The sequence below is a fragment of the Gadus chalcogrammus genome, chromosome 17 (assembly GCF_026213295.1).
Source record: "Gadus chalcogrammus isolate NIFS_2021 chromosome 17, NIFS_Gcha_1.0, whole genome shotgun sequence".
In the NCBI taxonomy this organism is placed as follows: Eukaryota; Metazoa; Chordata; class Actinopteri; order Gadiformes; family Gadidae; genus Gadus; species Gadus chalcogrammus.
The window spans coordinates 2,418,350-2,437,975 of record NC_079428.1 but is presented as its reverse complement, the minus strand read 5'-3'; the positions used below and the strand labels follow the sequence as shown (position 1 = coordinate 2,437,975).

General features: G+C 42.9%; 2 protein-coding genes and 1 long non-coding RNA gene across 7 annotated transcripts in view; 1 reads left to right on the top strand and 2 right to left on the bottom strand.

The window, feature by feature from the left end:
* Window positions 1-8,574, top strand: part of kcnip4a (potassium voltage-gated channel interacting protein 4a) — a 111,389-nt gene extending 102,815 nt beyond the window's left edge. For all 3 annotated transcript variants that reach the window (XM_056612458.1, XM_056612461.1, XM_056612459.1), the window contains 5 exons: window positions 3,835-3,905; window positions 5,065-5,172; window positions 5,273-5,377; window positions 5,480-5,542; window positions 5,882-8,574. In XM_056612458.1, the coding sequence (XP_056468433.1) occupies window positions 3,835-3,905; window positions 5,065-5,172; window positions 5,273-5,377; window positions 5,480-5,542; window positions 5,882-5,929 (395 nt within the window). In that variant the 3' untranslated portion in view covers window positions 5,930-8,574. The remainder of the gene's footprint in view (window positions 1-3,834; window positions 3,906-5,064; window positions 5,173-5,272; window positions 5,378-5,479; window positions 5,543-5,881) is intronic.
* Window positions 1,999-10,710, bottom strand: LOC130406815 (uncharacterized). 2 transcript variants are annotated; one of them, XR_008904535.1, is made up of 4 exons: window positions 9,535-10,710; window positions 8,654-8,729; window positions 5,863-6,078; window positions 1,999-5,156 (listed from the first exon to the last, which is right to left on the bottom strand). It is a non-coding gene; the product is annotated as an uncharacterized LOC130406815 (long non-coding RNA). The 2 variants fall into 2 exon arrangements; XR_008904536.1 differs by having other exon boundaries at window positions 1,999-5,133.
* A 348-nt stretch (window positions 10,711-11,058) lies between these two features.
* sec24d (SEC24 homolog D, COPII coat complex component) overlaps window positions 11,059-19,626 on the bottom strand; it is a 22,786-nt gene continuing 14,218 nt past the window's right edge. For both annotated transcript variants that reach the window (XM_056612456.1, XM_056612457.1), the window contains 10 exons: window positions 18,589-18,705; window positions 18,021-18,191; window positions 17,295-17,391; window positions 16,716-16,861; window positions 16,099-16,237; window positions 14,907-15,025; window positions 14,010-14,189; window positions 13,338-13,529; window positions 11,826-11,915; window positions 11,059-11,218 (listed from right to left, as the gene is read on the bottom strand). In XM_056612456.1, the coding sequence (XP_056468431.1) occupies window positions 11,078-11,218; window positions 11,826-11,915; window positions 13,338-13,529; window positions 14,010-14,189; window positions 14,907-15,025; window positions 16,099-16,237; window positions 16,716-16,861; window positions 17,295-17,391; window positions 18,021-18,191; window positions 18,589-18,705 (1,392 nt within the window). In that variant the 3' untranslated portion in view covers window positions 11,059-11,077. The remainder of the gene's footprint in view (window positions 11,219-11,825; window positions 11,916-13,337; window positions 13,530-14,009; window positions 14,190-14,906; window positions 15,026-16,098; window positions 16,238-16,715; window positions 16,862-17,294; window positions 17,392-18,020; window positions 18,192-18,588; window positions 18,706-19,626) is intronic.

Genomic DNA, 19,626 nt, shown 5'->3' with positions numbered 1-19,626 from the left:
TTATGTTTTGTGGGAGGAGTTATAATGTGTGACGGGGAGGAGTTATGTTTTGTGGGAGGAGCTAATCGGTGTTAATTTGGAATAATCGGTGTTTATTTGTGGGAGGAGCTATAATTTGTGACAGGGGAGGAGTTATGTTTTGTGGGAGGAGTTATAATTTGTGACGGGGGAGGAGTTATGTTTTTTGGGAGGAGTTATAATGTGTGACGGGGGAGGAGTTATGCTTTGTGGGAGGAGCTAATCGGTGTTAATTTGGAATAATCAGTGTTTATTTGTGGGAGGAGCTATAATGTGTTACGGGGGAGGGGTTATGTTTTGTGGGAGGACCTATAGTGTGTTACGGGGGAGGAGTTATGTTTTGTGGGAGGAGCTATAATTTGTGACGGGGGAGGAGTTATGTTTTTTGGGAGGAGCTAATTTGTGTGACGGGGGAGGAGTTATGTTTTGTGGGAGGAGCTATAATTTGTGACAGGGGAGGAGTTATGTTTTGTGGGAGGAGTTATAATTTGTGACGGGGGAGGAGTTATGTTTTGTGGGAGGAGCTAATCGGTGTTAATTTGGAATAATCGGTGTTTATTTGTGGGAGGAGCTATAATTTGTGACAGGGGAGGAGTTATATTTTGTGGGAGGAGTTATAATTTGTGACGGGGGAGGGGTTATGTTTTTTGGGAGGAGTTATAATGTGTGACGGGGGAGGAGTTATGTTTTGTGGGAGGAGCTAATCGGTGTTAATTTGGAATAATCGGTGTTTATTTGTGGGAGGAGCTATAATGTGTTACGGGGGAGGGGTTATGTTTTGTGGGAGGACCTATAGTGTGTTACGGGGGAGGAGTTATGTTTTGTGGGAGGAGCTATAATTTGTGACGGGGGAGGAGTTATGTTTTTTGGGAGGAGCTAATTTGTGTGACGGGGGAGGAGTTATGTTTTGTGGGAGGAGCTATAATGTGTTACGGGGGAGGAGTTATGTTTTGTGGGAGGAGCTAATCGGTGTTAACTTGGAATAATCGGTGTTTATTTGTGGGAGGAGCTATAATTTGTGACAGGGGAGGAGTTATGTTTTGTGGGAGGAGTTATAATTTGTGACGGGGGAGGAGTTATGTTTTGTGGGAGGAGCTATAATGTGTTACGGGGAGGGGTTATGTTTTTTGGGAGGAGCTAATCGGTGTTAATTTGGAATAATCTGTGTTTATTTGTGGGAGGAGCTATAATTTGTGACAGGGGAGGAGTTATGTTTTGTGGGAGGAGTTATAATTTGTGACGGGGGAGGAGTTATGTTTTTTGGGAGGAGTTATAATGTGTGACGGGGGAGGAGTTATGTTTTGTGGGAGGAGCTAATCGGTGTTAATTTGGAATAATCGGTGTTTATTTGTGGGAGGAGCTATAATGTGTTACGGGGGAGGGGTTATGTTTTGTGGGAGGACCTATAGTGTGTTACGGGGGAGGAGTTATGTTTTGTGGGAGGAGCTATAATGTGTGACGGGGGAGGAGTTATGTTTTGTGGGAGGAGTTATAATGTGTGACGGGGGAGGAGTTATAATCTGTGACGGGGGAGGAGTTATAACCTGTGACGGGGGAGGAGTTATAACCTCTTTGAATTGCTACCTGTGACGATGAAACATGACACTTGTTTTTTATTGGTCATCATGGGAAAAAACATGCGGGGTAACACTGTTGTTTTTATCAAATGAAACGTAAAGGGTAACACTGTTGTTTTTTATCTGTCGTCATGAAAAATCCATACGGGGTAACACTGTCGAAATGTATCGAATAAAACATAGGGGGTAACACTGTTGTTTTTATCAAATGAAACATGAGGGGTAACACTGTTGTTTTTTTATTGGTCGTCATGGAAAAAAACACAAGGGGTAACGCTGTTATTTTTTATTGGTCGTCATGAAAAAAATCATAAGGGGTAACAACAACATGACTTAATTCACAATGATTAATTTGCATTGAATTGCTACCTGTGATGATGAAACATGACACTTGTTTTTTATTGGTCATCATGGGAAAAAACATGCGGGGTAACACTGTTGTTTTTATCAAATGAAACGTAAAGGGTAACACTGTCGTTTTTTATCTGTCGTCATGAAAAATCCATAAGGGGTAACACTGTCGAAATGTATCGAATAAAACATAGGGGGTAACACTGTTGTTTTTATCAAATGAAACATGAGGGGTAACACTGTTGTTTTTTATTGGTCGTCATGGAAAAAAACACAAGGGGTAACGCTGTTATTTTTTATTGGTCGTCATGAAAAAAATCATAAGGGGTAACAACAACATGACTTAATTCACAATGATTAATTTGCACAAACAGTCATTCCGAATGAATGGGTGAGTGGGAATGACCAAGTTCAACTGGTAGTTGAAGTTAGAATAGACATAGACATAAGAACAGGAGGATTTCTGCGACCCACCGAAAAGTGTGACCCCAGGTGGCGCTGTTGCATATGTTCTTATGTTCTGCAATCTGCACGAGTTTGAAGCGTAGACATGCTCGTAAAAAACATAAATAAAACATAAATCTCCCCAACCCCTTGCCTTAATAAAGGTGCTTAATAAATACATTTGATTTGATTAGCATTTTACAGACCCATACAATGGATAGGGCGTTTCGAACGGTCCATCACCGTTGCTACTTTACCCATAAACAGCTACAGTAAGTGTTAAATTACGCTGATTTACCTTTGAGCATTTCCTATTATAGGCTACTTCGTAAAATGCTGTTTAGAATTAATGTTAGCATCAAGAAAAGAAAGACGTCAGTACTGACCCTAGCCAGGCACACGCTAACCTATACCGTAAAACCATAGAGGAAACAGCATAATGGTGAAACACCCAACCCATGTATATTTTTTACTTATTTTTCAAATTTTACATACCTATGTATTCCTTTCCAACATTTTTTTCTTTAACAATGACGTTTCTCATATACAGTGGAAAGAATACTTTTATGCACCCATGCTAAAGTTTACCAAAAAGGAATACCTTAATTAAACAAATGAGGAAAAATCCCACCTTTAAGGCCACCAATTTTCTTTATGAATGAATAATGTATCGTAAGTGGCCTAAAAGGATGGATTTTTCCTCATTTGTCAATCGATTTCCAAAAGATGATTATTTTATTCCTCTTTTTAGTAAACTTTAGCATGGGTGCATAAACTTATTGTTACCACTGTGTCTCACAAAACATATTTACTCTTGGACTTCAGTACACAATCCAACAGAGCCATCAAGCTCCCATTCTCCTTTCAGGAAAAGACAAACTACAAACTAAAGAACAGTCTAGAAACTAACCCTGGAGTACACACTAAAGCCAAAAACTGGCCCAACAATCTAGTAGTAGCCTAAACTAAACCGAAACTGTCTGGAGAAGTCCCGTTCACAGCTTCACCACCAGCCCTTCCTGGGTTGCTGTAGAGAGCCTGGCAGCTTTGAGACCTGGGAATGTCCTCTCCCTCTCGATCCATATGCTTGGCTAGGCATCGAGGTCGACATCAAATCATTCACAATCGTGCCGTCAGACTTCTGCACCACAGGGGAAGCCTGTGCCTTATCCACAAACTTGACGTACACCAATCCCTTGGGCTTTCCCGAGCGATAGGTGACCTGTCTGACATTTATATTTAAACGAGACACAGCTAGGCTACTCTTACTCACACAACACCAACCTGAACAGGACTTTCATTGTGGGTTGAAAGTAAATATCAATAAACAAAAAAATATATATTCTGAAATATTTTTTGCTAAAATAAATAAGAATGTGAAAATACTTTTGTTTCGTGCAATTGTGTAACCAGGTTGTGTTCTTGTCCATGCCTCTCTCCCCAGACGCCTCGACATATGCACATTTTCTGTTCAACGCCTTCGACACGGACCACAATGGATCTGTGAGTTTTGAGGTGAGATTTGAGTGGCCGTAATGGAAGAACACGTCCAATCCTTAAAGGATGTACAACCTTTTGTATGGTTTTGGATAATTTACATTTAGGGTCAGAAGATAGGTACAGTAAGCATGTTCATAGAAACAAGTGCCAAGCACTTGTTTCTAGGAACCTGTAATTCCCCGTAAACAACAAAGATGGCTAGGTTGAGTTGCTAAAAGATGCCAAGTACTGTTTGTAGTACTATTATAGGATCATGCTTAAACTGTGTATTTTTTTTTAAAACATTCTTACTAGAACATCCAAGTTCTGTTGAAGCCAATCTTTATTCAACTGTGCCTAGTATTTAACATGCATAAATGGGAGTTTCCAATATGATTAAACCATGATGAACAACACATGCACATCAAATGGACGCTTGAAGCAGATTGACGGCCCCTAATGTGTTTGCTTGCTTGGCTGCTCTGAAACAGAAAGCGCTTCATTATTTGTTGGTCTGAGCCTCAGGTTCTGACAGTTGTGAAATGAAATGACCCCAGGCTGCAATGTAACGGATAAAAACTCATCCAACGAAAAAAGTTTGCTTCGAGGATACCCGCGGATAGTGTTGCAGACCTCCCCAGGGCGTTAGATAAGCCCACAACATGACTCATTTTAATTAAAACCAGCCAGTTTGCGATGGCTATTAGCATGCGATTAATATTCATGAAGGTATAATCTTGCTTATTAGTACAGAGAAGCCTCTCAGTGGTTCCTCGTCTCTCTGATTGATGTGTAGTTCTGATTGTTGTGTAGTGTTGTGTGTCAGTTCGGTCCTATTCTAAGCCACCCCCCCCCCCCCCCCAACCCCTGGGTTTACTGGGATTATATTTATTATTAGTGGCGATTTGATTAAAAACAATCGATATTAACAATATGATATTATTGTTGTTTTTCGGTTGAGCGTGTTTCACTTACATTTTCAGATAGTTTTTTTAATTAATGTCTCGTCGCCTTTAAATAATTGTTTCAAATTAATCCTACCCTTTAGAATTCTAGTGATAATATTTCTAGCATATAAAATCCTTTGACATTCTTTCTTTTCCAGTTTTACAAAAAATGTGCTTAAAAAAAATACATATTTTCGAAAGCATTTTGAAACCGTTACCCAAACTGTGAATCTTGTTTCAAACGTCAGGATTTCGTCATGGGCCTCTCGATCCTCCTGAGGGGAACCATCACGGAGAAGCTCAACTGGGCCTTCAACCTGTACGACATCAACAAGGACGGCTACATCACCAAAGAGGTACACACACAAAAACACAAACACACACACACACTTAAGTTTTTGTAGTGCTGCGGTTGTGGCTTTTATAAATATATAAGCCATCTAAAATGTGTTCCAGGAAATGCTGGACATCATGAAGGCGATCTACGACATGATGGGGAAGTGCACGTATCCGGTGCTCAAAGAGGAGACACCGCATCAACACGTGGAGATATTCTTCCAGGCAAGGACCCTGGAGCCTCTCTATCTTAGTACACCCACACACACGGAGGGATACTCAACACTCAACTGTAGTACTATACTCACTATGTTGTTTTCCCCACAGAAAATGGATAAGAACAAAGACGGCGTGGTCACCATCGATGAGTTCATCGACTGTTGCCAAAATGTAAGAGATGTCTTCTCAGAGCGTCTTTTTCTGCGAGGCTTGAGTGTAATGTTGTGAAGGGTGAATTCTGTTCTGCTGTTGATACCAATCAAAATAATTGGGGGCGGCTTGTTGTTTTGGCTACCTAGTTTAAATAAGGTCGCTCTTTCGTTACTTTGATGGTGAAATCAAGCTCTGTGGTGAGGATATGTGATTTAAAACAAGCACGAAAAGCTAAGTCGTTTTAGTAGATGCCTTGTTTGAAAGTGAGCAACAGCGAACAGTGTGGCACATGTTTCATTTATATATATTTTTAATTTGACAACTTGGGACTTCTCTACCTGTTATTTCATCCCGCAGGACGATAACATCATGCGGTCGATGCATCTGTTTGAAAACGTCATCTAACCGTGGAGATGATATGACCGCCGAGGCTATGGTGTGGGGGGGGGGACGCTGTTGTGGTCTTCATCCTCATAATCTTCGCCCGGGCTCCACTCTGCCCGGACTGGACTGTAGGGAGCAGACCCACGTTTCAACGTTTCACGCCCTCGGGTCTGAAGAGAGAATTTAAATGGAGCGGCTCAGTGGAAGCAGTCTCAAAATGACATTCTATTAATAATTAACATTTCTAGATCAATGTTCAACACTTTGTTTCATTCCTGAATGGTACACGTGTTGCCTGGGAGGAATACCTTTCACAACAAGGAATAATTACTATGTTTACGGTCACATTGTGTTTCTTTGCAAGCGATAACCCGGGTCAGCTTTCAGCATTATTGACCGAGGAGTTTTATCACTAAGATGAGTGTGTAGTTTGAGAACAAGAGTCATAGCAAGAGATTATTTATTTTTCTGTTGGCCGTAGTATTTGCTTTGAAGGATCAAAATCACTGTGATATAATCCATTCATAATTAACATTAAGGAAATAACTAACGATCATCCTATTGATTTTATATTTGAAACTCAGTTTCCGTCAGATTTTCAACGTTTCTGGAGCGTTCTTACCATAAGTTACACGATGTTGTCTGTACTGTGTTCCCCAAAGTGAGCATTCACAGAATTTAGATTGTACAATTTTTAATATTGTACATATTATAGATGATTTAATTGCTTTAGTTAAAAACCACTATGAAAAACTTTTGAACTTTATTCGTGTTTACTTGCCAACTAGAATGAGAATGAGAAATTGTGTGAAATCAGACCTTTCAATTCTAACTTTATCAACAGAAGCACAGGGATACATATAAATATATATTTACCATGAGTATAAAATTAAACAATATCTTAACCAGAGATAGGCTGCTTTCAATGTTTTTCATTTAATCTGATGCGTATTACCTTGATGCAATGATGCATACTTTCCGTAATTCCTCTATGAGTTTCAAAAGGGTTAATTTTGCTGTTTTTCCCCGAAAGGCAATGGTTTGAGTTTATTTATATGGCATTGTTGCCATTGGTTAATCGATTGCCAGTTGTACAGTATTACAAGCGATTATCTTACAGCCTTTTTAAATGTTGGCTACACGTACTTATTTGTGTGTTATAGTGAGCGTGTTGTTTGAACGATTGTTTTCAGTCAGTCTCTTACTATGTGGTAGTTTGTATGGGTCTCTTTCGATCTTGGGTAAATGTGCTTTTGGCTTTTTACCCTCTGACCTCTCATCCTTTTTCCTTGCCATGTTGGTATGGAGTACTAATCCGAGCAGAAGGCCTGCTGGCTAAACCTTTACTTTATTTGATACTTGATGTTAACAGTTGACAAATGGCCCTCTGTCTCAATTAGAAAACTGTATTCATATAATTTAGATACCAGCTGTGTTGGTTCTTACAAATGCTTTTAACCACGAAAAGTTAGTTTTTAGGAAATGCAAACAGATAGAACACTACATTAATTTCTGAATGAGGCATGCTCGTTATTGATTAAGCATGCATTTCCCTTTTGAGAGGAGTACTTGAAATTGTGTTTCTGAGCAGAGGCAACGTGTTCATTGTTAAGTCAAAAGAGATGACTCGTCTTTTTCATTGCGTTGTTTTGTTTTGTTTTTTATGCCTTGACCCTTAAGGAAATGTAAATTTGATCAACACATCTCTATTTAAAAAATTGATATGCATTTGTGTTTGTCTGAGAAAATGGTTGAATCTACTACGGCTGGTGTTTCATCCCATGACTTTCATGCAAGACTGTTTTGGAAATCAAAACATTTCTGGGGGTGGTCAATTTAAATATTTTATCATAATACTTTGCGCCTGATTTGTTAACTTATTTACAAAATATTTTCAGGCTGGACAATTTCTTGATAAGGGACTCATTACCAATCAGAAATAGTTGTATAACCACATTTGTCGATATTTTTTTCTAGTTCAGCCCCTCACATGATACTATTTTGCCCTAACAACATTTGTTGGTTTGGGCCTGGGGTTATTCAAGAAAAAACAATTAAAACAGAAACAAAACTCCGTTTTTGGTTTATTATTGTGCTGAAATTAACTAACATGACGAGACAAAAATTGGTGCGACACTGCCATCTTGTGGTGCTGCGGATATTACACCCAACTGGAGATTGGACTCAGTAGAGTTCAAGCTGATGGGGAGCATGTTGAAAACGGGACATTATTCTGAATAGGGCTGCATTAAATCCGGGGTAAGTTTGTGAATTAGACTACAATACTAAAGGATGTACACCGACAGACATTTATGTCCAGTTGTGTAGAGTACATTTTATAAGAACGACAATAAACCGATGAGAATGTCTCCGTCTCTGTGAAGCCGATCCACAGGGATACTAAACTGTCTTGGGGCCCTGAGCTATGGTCCTTTGGGGCCACCCATCAAAGCCTACAGTAAGCCGTGTCGGGTGACCAGTGTAAGAGTATGAAACGTAAATCGTAAATCTGACCAGTCGACCACAACAAAGAGGTGAGAGGTGATCGTAGCAAGAGAGCTGCAATTTGTCCATCCCAGACAATGGGTTTGATTCCCGCCACGGGTATCGATGGTGTACTGCAGAGCTGTTCTATTAATAAACGCGACATGGGTTTAAATCTCACAGATGGCCTTATCCATCAAAATGCAATCTTCGAAAAGTTGCAATGTCATTTGAATTGCAAAGTCAATCATAACCTCTCACCTTCTTTCAGAGTGCCTCTCAGTGGGGCGGTAGAGCCAGCTGCCGTTGGTCAAAACTGCATACCTGGGACCAAGTCCTGTGAAGAGCACTCATTTTTTTTTAAACAGGTGAAGTACATGGGTTGCATCCATGATGCATTAGTCACCACTGGTTCTCCCGTCGGTTTAGTGGTTATAACACACACACACACACACACACACACACACACACACACACACACACCCCTTAGGAAAAAATAAAATAAAAATAGTGTCAATATTTTTGTTCAGGATTTTAATAAAAACAAAAACTGGATAGGAATTTGATAGAAATGTACATTTGCAAACCATTCAGCTCAGCAGTCCACAATTCCGTAATTCCGTCTTTCCAATTGCACTGAAATCACTGGGCTTCCTTTCGACGTACAGAAGAGTAAAGGTACTTTTACCTGAGACACGTTTGCATACAACCCCATAGAGTGGACCGCGTTTTTATACCGTTTAAGGCTGGTGGTAATATAGCACACATTTTACACACTTCATGGAGACAACTTTCCAATAAGCTCATTGATTAGGCTACATGATAAACTAAGCTTTCCTTTGTTTAAATCAAATGCCTTGTCATATCACTTAGACAGAAGAAACAGCATGTGGAGGATTGCAAATAATAATTAATACCTCTAACGGTAAAAGACATAGCACAATGCTTTAGTTGGAGAAAATTAAAATATATATATATTATTGGAATGTATAATTGCGTGGTGAAAGTTGTTATTACATTATGGTTTGGCAGTTTGGCACTGATAAGTGATTGGGTTTATAGCTGGTGGGAGAATAACCCATTGCTACAGCAATGGTGCTCAGTGGAGCCTGAACAGAAAACAAAAATCAAACTACCCTCACCTGAAAGCATCCGGTACCTAACTGTTATTCAGGAAAAACGGTGAAACAGAAAGTAGAATCAAACGCCTTGATTCTTCCTTTTAAGGTTTTTATCTCATTGGAGGAGTTCAGGGCTGAACTTCCTTTCAGGTTCAATAAGCGGACCCCAGGTGTGTCGCATCAGCGCTTAATCAGCACCCAATCAGCCCGGTTCTACATGCAGTAGCACTGTTTCACCTATGGAGGGAGCCCTCTGCAACGCAAACCAATGTGGCGTTCTGTTGCTACTTTTCGCACGATAGCTCACGTATATTCAACCGAAACAAATCGTAATACTTTTCCTAAATAAGTGTGCCTCTGGTTGCCAAGGAAAACATGTAATTATCATTTGAAATACGAATTAATTTCTTTTTCAGTCACATTTGGGTCGTCAATTAGTTCCATAGCATTGGATTTTAACACTAAAATACATTCTGGAAACCTATTTCCTTTTCCATTCAACAATCTAATGAAATAGAGATTTAATAGTAAAGTTTACTTCTTAAAAGGCAAAATACTTTCTATTTGGTTGGAAATGTGATCTGATTTTGAAATGTATTTGTATAGAGCATATCATACAAGTATGTATATCATAATTGGTAGTGAATTACAAAATAACTAATTTGTACTACTATCATTCGGAATCATTCGGAACAAATAATGGCACAGCGAATCTTACTTATAATTGTAAACATAAGAAATGGAAACGTAAATTATCCCTTTTTGTTTGCAAACCTGCCCGTTTTAAATGTATAAAGGGTTTGTTTGAGAGAGAGAGAGAGAGAGAGAGAGCGAGAGAGAGATAGAGAGACAGAGAGACAGAGAGACAAAGAGAGAGAGACAGAGAGACATTCTCTGCCCAAAAAAAAAAAAAAAAAAGGGTTTTGGTAATCTTTCACAAAGTATAACGTTATATTGCACAAGGCGATTGGCTAGGAGGGCGGCCGGGTGGGGTGAGGTGGGCTCTGATTGGTTCATTATGATGGTCCCGCCTCTCCCACTTCCTCCTTGTGAATCTCCAGGACGGAAACCAAAACTACAAGGTTCCTCAGTCCAGAGCAGAAATGACCTTGTTCCTGTGGGGTTCAACCAGTTAGAACCAGAGCTTGTTCTCCAAGGCAGCTTCAGTCCACAGTCCACAGGATCAGCATCAACAGGGCTCCCCCCCCCCCCCCCCCCCCCCGCAACCCCACAGACTTCCGCTGTCTGTCTGCTCCTTTCTGAACCCTAAACCGTTGATACGGACCCTGTGGAGGTGGGGTCCCCTGACGTCAACACTCAGTCACTCACACACACACACACACACACACACACACACACACATTCTCAGCTACACACACTCGCAGGCACACACAGACTCACAGACACACACACTCTCAGGCTGACAAACACATGCACACACTCGCTCACAGACACACACACACATACACACACTCAAGCGCGCACTCAGGGGTTGTGCGAACGACGGACGGACAGCCTGGGGTTGCCGGGTTACGGGTGGGGGTGGCGGGGGTGGCGGGCGGAGTTAGGTGAGCAGCGTCCTGATCTCGCGGTGGACGTAGCACAGGAAGTCCATGTAGGAGGCGCCGCCGTACAGCCCCTTGTCCTCCACCAGGAACTGACGGAACAGCACCTCCAGCTTGTCCTTGGATCGCACGATCTGCAGCTGATGGGGAGGGGGGGGGAGTGAGAAGCCGCGCAGGAGTACATCGAGGAAAGTGTGGTCATGGTGGGTCAAACCACTGGTTACATAGGGTTAGAAGGTTCTGGGTTCAAACCCCGCATCCATGAGACGGATGGCCCAAACCCTTATCTTGATTAATTTAGTGGTCAATTAATCAATCGTCATTCTTTTTCTGTACAAACAAATATCGTGGATGCAGAATGTTTTATTTGCGGGTAAGGCTTTCACGTAATGTGATTTTTATTTCATTATTTAATTATTGACACAATATCAAAAAAATATCTGTTCCTGCTAAGCTACTGCAGCAATGTGTTTACCTGCTCTGGCCACTAGGGGGAGGCAAAGAGTCTTCGGCCGTGTTTGATTGAAACGTGATTTCATCTTTGTTACAGACCAGCGCTAGCGTTTGTTAAGAGGTAGGCTATTTCATCCCAATCCATTCATGGAAGTTAATCATCGCAATCATGTCAAACACCCAGATTACCAACAATCACTTATTGTTATGTTGTCATACACAATATATATATATATATATATACAATATATATAATAATGTTTTCCTAGCATGGGACAGCACCCAGGACCTTACCTTCATGGAGTTGGGTCTCTGCTGCATCAGGCTGCTGACGATGGCCCGGACCTTCCTGGACTGGGGGCTGTCCAACTCTGGCAGCACATTCTGGAACCAACGCACCCCAGCACACATGAGTGGGCCATCCCAAAGAGGTTATCCATCACCAGTGGGTTCAATCCCGTGGGCTTAGCCCGGGGCTTTAGCAGGCAGCAGAGACTCAGAGATACAGGTGACGTGTTCAGATGGGGATCAACGTTCCTGACGTGCGTTCAGTCGGAAACCAGGAAAGCTGGTATGAGGGTATCGGGGTATGAGGGTAGAGGAGAGGGCTAGGCAAAGCACCTGAACCTCTTATTTCACTGCAGAGCTGACCCGAGCAGACGCACATGGGCCTACACCTGCATGCACTTATCCCGCGGAGAGCGTTTACAGCACTGATTCATTCCACGTCTCGAAAAACAACGGGAGAGAGAGAAAAGCGCGAGTCATCTTCCTGATTCATTATCCGTGACAAGTTGTTTTAGGTTCTGAAGAAGGGGAGGGGGGGGGGGGGGGGGGGGGAGTGGATTCCAGGTGAGTTATGGGAGTTGCGGTCCGGCCCGCGGGGCAGTAAATTTGCGTGGAAAAACAAGGATTACAAGACATCTTGGGGAAATTGCGAAACCGTCTGTTGATTTTAAATTAATCACATGCCCTGCTTTAAAGCTGCACTATGTCACTCTTTCCTCGCAGCCGGTCGACTTTTATCCAATGTAAAGTTACCTGTTCTTTCCACAGACTAAACCCATTAATCCTGGGGTTGATTGAGCCATGTCCCGGAGGGATTGATCCTTAGAAATCACTCCAATTAAGGCTGGAGTGAAACTGTGTGTTTAAAGCTAAGGTATGCCATTTGGAAAAACCAACCAGAGTAAGCTAGATTTTGTAAGTATCCAACCCAAAAAAAGAAGATTAATAAATAGCTGACTAGCTTTAGCCGTAGCCTTGTGGAAGACTCTGGTCATGTGTACTTAGTGCGCATAACTAGATTAAATGTTTGGACCGGCTTATTGCCTGCAACAGCCACCGATTTGTTTCTCGTCAGAGAATTTGATACATTTATTGCTGCAAAGTTGTCTAGAGACGTTCAACAAATAAGTTAAAAAAAATGCCTCTTATGAATTTTGCCTTTTCTAGCTTTAGGTATAATTGAAATGGACTTCATTAAGGACATAATACTTAAGTATTAAGTATTTCAATAGGTTTCTTTTTCAGCAAAATATTATGATATCTTATAATTGTTAGTATTTGTTACCATCTATCTGTAGATAGATGGTAACAAATAATAGATAGATGGTGTTTTCTTTTTTATCACTCTGTTATATTAGATGTAAAGACTTTATCGATAAAAAGATATATCCATCTATAAAGTCTGGCATCTTAAACGTCAAAGTACACCGAAACACTGAACCCGATCAGCGGTGAATTGACTGATCACCAAACAGGTGGTCAGCTTGAGGGTGAGGGGAGCCTGCGTGCGTTGCTGACCGTGTTGGGCTGCAGGTGAGCGAGCGAGGGCAGGTTGAAGAGCCCCTGGATGAGCTCGGGGGGGCAGGCCTGGCCCAGCCACAGGAAGAGGGCGTGGCCGTTCTCCAGCAGGAAGGCTCCGCCGTCGGACAGGCGGTCCTCGGAGCAGCGCAGCGGCGACGGCACCGCCTCGCCCTCCAGCTCCATGTTGTGCTGCGGAAAGATCGGAAACGTTACAATTGATCGGAAATCTATTTTATTCGAAAAACCATCATACATATTGATCATTCTGGTTGGGCTTGGCTAGTTTCCTTCTCAGCATTGGGGGGGTTAGTACAAATAATCTTTAAAAATAGCAAATATTTCGCAAACTTGGATTACGCTACAGATGGGTTAATTCAACGATCTTGCCAACACATACCAAGCAGCGACATAAACAAAATATAAACAATCGTAACCAACTGTCCAATCTTAATCTGCACAATTGCAAACAACCCCAAAAAAAAACACACAACACAACACACAAACGACCAATGGCATAACAAAGTCCAATCGCTGGGCGGGCGAGAACTCAACACAGGAACTCAATGGAACGTTGAGTTCCACTGAGTTCCACTGAGTTCCATTCAAAACCATTTCCAGCCGAGTCAGAGTCAACCCCTGCCTCTCGGTGAACCCGTCCCCCCCCCTCACCAGTGGGATGAGGCGGGGGTACAGCAGCAGCTGGGTGTCCTCCACGCCCATGGCCATGACGGCCAGCCGCTGGTGGGCGCGGTCGTCCGTGGACAGCTCCGTGCTGCCCACCAGGGGGGCCGTCTTCATCAGGCTGTTCATGTACACCGGGAACACCTTCATGGTCTCGGGCAGGATCAGCTGGGAGGGGGGGGGGGGGGGGGTGGAGAGGAGTCCATTAGACCAGCCAGAGAAGTCATTACATTTAGGCCCAATCCCATTTCTACCCCTTACCCCTTCCCCTTACCCCTCCCCCTTGTTTTGAAGGGGTAAGGGGGAGGGGTAAGGGGTAGAAATGGGATTGGGCCTTACATTACATTTGTAAGTCGTGTTACGTAAATTCTTACAGTGGTCTCGTTGGGGTAGAAAATATGTATGTCCAGTACGGTATGACACTATTAAGCCGATCGATGAATGACCTGAAGGCACTTATGAATAACTAGACTTTACCAAATATATACAACGCTAACAGAACAAACTAAAATCCAGCGAAATTTAAATGGATCAATGAATACAAATATTATCGACACGCAATGACATGTTACTGCTTGGCGCTTGTTTCTATGAATATCTTTAATGTACCGACAGCGATATGTTGATTCTCTTTCATCTGACGAATGTACTTATTATAGCGTCTGCTAAATACCCTGAATTTAAATGTAAATATAAATGACATGTTGAGTCAACACTCCGTCTTTGGATCCAGAGCGTCTTGAATTGGACTACGCAGTGAAACAAAACTCTGCACAGCCTTTTGCGGGACATGTGTCAGACCCCTGGGAAGAGCTGCACCAACATCACATAAAATCGTGAGACACAGTTTCTTGTATTTGAGAGCGTGGTCAGTGGTCCACCGACCTGGCTGGCGGCAGAGGGGCTGGCACAGTTCTTGCGGTAGCAGGCCAGCATGTGGGCGGTCTGGTTGACCAGGATCTCCCGGACGCTCTTCAGAGGTTGCTTCAGGATGGCACGGTAGGCTAGGGAACACCGAGATAATAATCATTTATTAGCCATCGGTATTTATATTATTGACTGTAACAAGGCGCTTGACACCGGTGGAATAGAGACGTTGTAAAACGAAGTAATCTCCAAATGAGTTTAAATGTGTTTAATATTAATAAAGAAAAACAATACATACAATGTCAATAAAAATAACAAACTGAACTTCATCCACCAATTAAAACCGTTGTGGATGGCAGTAAAGGGTTAAACGGACATCGTTGCAGTTTCGCAGGGATTTCTCTTCTGATATTGTAGGAGATGTCATCCGCAGTCATCTTTACGAGGAGAGCATGTGGTCCCGGTTACCAGGAGAGATATTAATCCCAGTGGCTGGTAAGCCGACGAGCAGCCATGTTAAACCAGACTTTAGGGTGATGTATGGAGTGGCAAGGAGAAGGAGTAGGGGGGTCAGCCTGGGGTCAAACCCAGGCCCCCGCATTACAGTGTGGGGCTGTCTGTCAGCACGTCTTAGGTATGATGAACGTGCGTCTGAAATAAAGCACTGCTCAGACTCCTTTTCTCATTATTACTGCTGCTTGGACAACGTTTGCTAAAGCCTCTGGCAGGTCAACTTGTACTTTTTCATGTTTTTCCCAACGGGAAGGTGTTTGAGGAGTCATGCTGGCATTGTTAAACCGGCAATATATATCAATTAATACTGTTAATACTGAGATATGATCACACTTTGTCATCTGGCAAAATGTATCTTCTAATTAAAAACAACAAATGAACGTCTCAACTGGCTCGGTTATGACGTCTCGATGACTGATTAGCTTCTAATTCAATTGTTGGCGTAGTGGAATATATATCCGTCATCTTATCATCACTATGAAGGTATTAAGGCTGTAAACAAAGCGAACGCATACATTTTAATAACTGCTATTTTCCAACTGACATTTCTAACCGACATTTTCAAACTCAAATTGAGGTTCAAATAAGCTGAGGAACGCAGAAGAGTTACTGCGGTGTGGAAACGCAAATCTTTAAAATCGTGTGACCTTGGGTGAGGAGAGGGGTTGGGAACGAACAGAGAGAGTTGGACGTTCACCTGTTTTGGCGAAGAAGTTGATGAGCGAGTCCGTCTCGCAGCTCTTGAACAGCTCCATCAGCTGGGAGCTGCAGTTCAGACTGAGGTTGTGGACGCGCAGACGCCTCTGACCCCCGACCGTGGTGTAGAGCAAGGCACACTGGGTAATACGGACAGACGGACACGGGTTTACAACAACAGCAGATGACACGATTGTTATAATCGAAGCGCTGGTGATGTATCGTGTCTGATGATATAAAATACAACGATGTGGTGCTGCTGTGTAGCTCAACTGGTAGAGCAAGGCATTAACATCGCCAGGTTTGATTCCCACCGGGGCTGTTTTACGCTGACAATGTTTGATAAGTTATTGTGAGACACTTTTGATAGAAACTCCCACGAAAGGGCATTCATCCGATTATCCACCAAATGGTTTAAAAGATAATAACTAACCAATGGCTAGCAAATATTTGCTGGGCGGATTATTATTGTGTTTCATTACAGGCCTGTAACAAAACACACCTATAGATTATATTTCCCATTCATCGGTTTGCTGCGTGTGTGTTGAGCGTGCGTTGTGCGCGCGTTGTGCGCGCGCTGCATGTGCGTTGTGCGTGCGGTCCCCGTGACGCGCGTACCTGCATGAAGGCGCCCGTCTCCTCGCTGAGTGTGTCGTCGTGCTTCAGCTCCACCGTGATGGCGTGGTCACAGTCCACCGCCGCCAGCTCCACGTCCGTCGTGTTGTTCATGTACACGCCGCCGAAGAAGTCCGTCGCCCGGAAGCCTGGCGGGACGGCGACAGAGGGGAGTTACTGCGGGTTGGCTTTCAAACGGGAGGTTGCTAGTTCAACCGGCTCCACTTAGCTCGGTGTCGTGGTGCCCCTGAGCGAGCCTTGCATGGTAGGCACTGACGTGAATGTGTGTGTAAATGGATGTAAGTCGCTTTGGAAAAAGTGTCTGATTAACGCCCTAAGTGTAAGCTATATGATGATGTGGTTTGACCTTGGATGCTTCTTATTTTACAGTTGAAATTCAGACTGCTCAAGAGAAACCCTGCTTAAAAAAATATATATAACCTTCACTACCATTTACACAATTATTGTTCGCTTAGGGCATTTTATCTAAAATGATTGTTAAAAGTATCCAGGTTGAAAAATCCTTGAGTACCCCTTTAACATAATTCCCATATTTTTGCAGGTTTACAGGTTTTTGCATACCTGTGCTGGTGCGGACGCGCATGATGGCGTCAAACCCGATGGGCTTCTCCACATCCTTCCTCAGGTCCCTCAAGAAGTGTTCCCCGTCGGTCTCCACCTAGGAACCCAAGAACAGCGGTCAGGCTGCGGTTCCTTCTCTAACCGCCGGGGGGGGTTTTGTTACCGTTTCACTGATCCACGCACATACTTGTTGAATTTTCATGGAATTCAATTTTGTTTGGATTATTTTTCATAAACTGTGATGTCGACTGTGATAAACTGTCTTTTGAATTCTCGTTAATTGCTACTCTTTCTGTATCACTTGAGGCCAACTACTGAGTAAATATAATAATAAAGCAAAGCTAAACGTTGTTTTTTTACATCTGATCTAAAGTATGCTTCAAATGCACATGCCTGGCCTGTAGCCAGAGACAATAGCCTAACTAGAAAGTATCCACAGTTTCATTAATAGATTGTTTTCCCATTTCGGGCCACATAAACGTCCATGTTTTAATAGATTGTAATGTGTTCTAAACACACACACGCACAGAAACACACTCAACCCATCAACACAGCAACAAACACACAAGCAATATAACACTCACACCCCCACACACACACAAACACAGACACACACACACGCACACACACAGACACACACACACAAAAACACCAGACAATATAACACACACACACAAACACACAACCGACCCACCGACCCACCAACCCACACACACACACACACACCTGGAAGTTGCTGTACTTGTAGACGGCGCCCCCGGTGTGCGCGGGCACATCCCCCATGGTGGCGATGTCCAGGTACTGGCTGGGGAACAGGAAGAGGTCCACGCTGCAGCCCTGAGCTACACAGTCCTTGGACAGCTGCTCGTACACGCCCTTCACCGGGTGGAACAGCGTCTGATTGGGCGGCAGACACATCAATCAGTCAACCGGTCAACCAATCATAAGCCTTTATTTGACCCCGGGGGAAATTTTGCCGAGGTGCGTACTGTAAGCAATTTCTGTAACAATACAGGAACTATTGAGAAAAAACATGAATCTAAAAATGAGCTGTACACATTTTACCAGTATACTACGTAATATCAGCATTCCTTGATACGCTAAATGAAGGAGGAGGAGCGTTTGAGGATAATGATAGGGATACAAATGAAATGGGATAATTATAACATGTTTAATAATAACTTGATAAGTAATTATTAAGCACATAAGTCAAATATAAAATACAACAGATATATTGACACAGTGCATAACCTTGAGCCGAACTGAGAGTAGAAGCAGTGACCCCGAGCCTCACCTTCTCCTTGTCCGTGCTGACCAGCTTCTTATCGTCTCGGTTCTTCAACTTCCCAGGTGCCTCAGCGGTCGGGATGGAGGCGTGGAAGATGAAGAGCTTTCCGCTGCACTCAGCCGCCTGGAGAGAGAGAGAGAGAGAGAGAGAGAGAGAGAGAGAGAGAGAGAGAGAGAGAGAGAGAGAGAGAGAGAGAGAGAGAGAGAGAGAGAGAGAGAGAGAGAGAGAGAGAGAGAGAGAGAGAGAGAGAGAGAGAGAGAGAGAGAGAGAGAGAGAGAGAGAGAGAGAGAGAGAATCCTCCTGTTACAAGCTCTTTGGTGTGGTCTGTGTAGACACATGCATTCTGGGCAACAGAGCGGCAAAGTCCCTCATTGCAGCGGACCACCGAAATGAGCACAACGTTTTTTTATTCTGAATAATTTTTCCCCAACTGAGACCTGCATGTGAACCTCAGCTCAGAGTCGTTCCTCGACAATGACATCATGTCGTTTCAGTTGTCAGACGTCTGGGGTCAATAACAACCCATCAGGAAATTAAAAAGCCCAACTCACTGAATGAATCTGAATGAATAATTGAACTGACTTACTGAATGGCTGAATTAGAGAAATAAGTTTAAAGGCAGGGGTATTCAACTAATAAGATAAACAAAGTCGAATTGGTGCTTATGCTGGGGGGTGTTCTTGGGAAGAATTCTCTAATGTGTGTTCAAATGGGTTACCTCCTTATTGGGAGTGCTGTATGAAGATGTATCCCTCTAGCTATATTTTGAGCATTCCTAAAACTCAGGAAAGGAATAAAACTGAATCTTATCACCCAGAGAAAAAGACAAACGATGGGAATCAATGTTTTCTCCTGCATGGCACCCAATCAGGCCGTGTGTGTGTGTATGTGTGTGAGTGAGTATAACGCCTCGTGCCCACTGCATCCGTCCGTTGACTGATCCCCATTGACTTTGAATGGGGACGGACACGCCATGCATTGTGGATCCATGCGCTCTACTGGAGCCTTCGGCTCCGTCAAAATGTGGAATTTTTTCAACTTTTC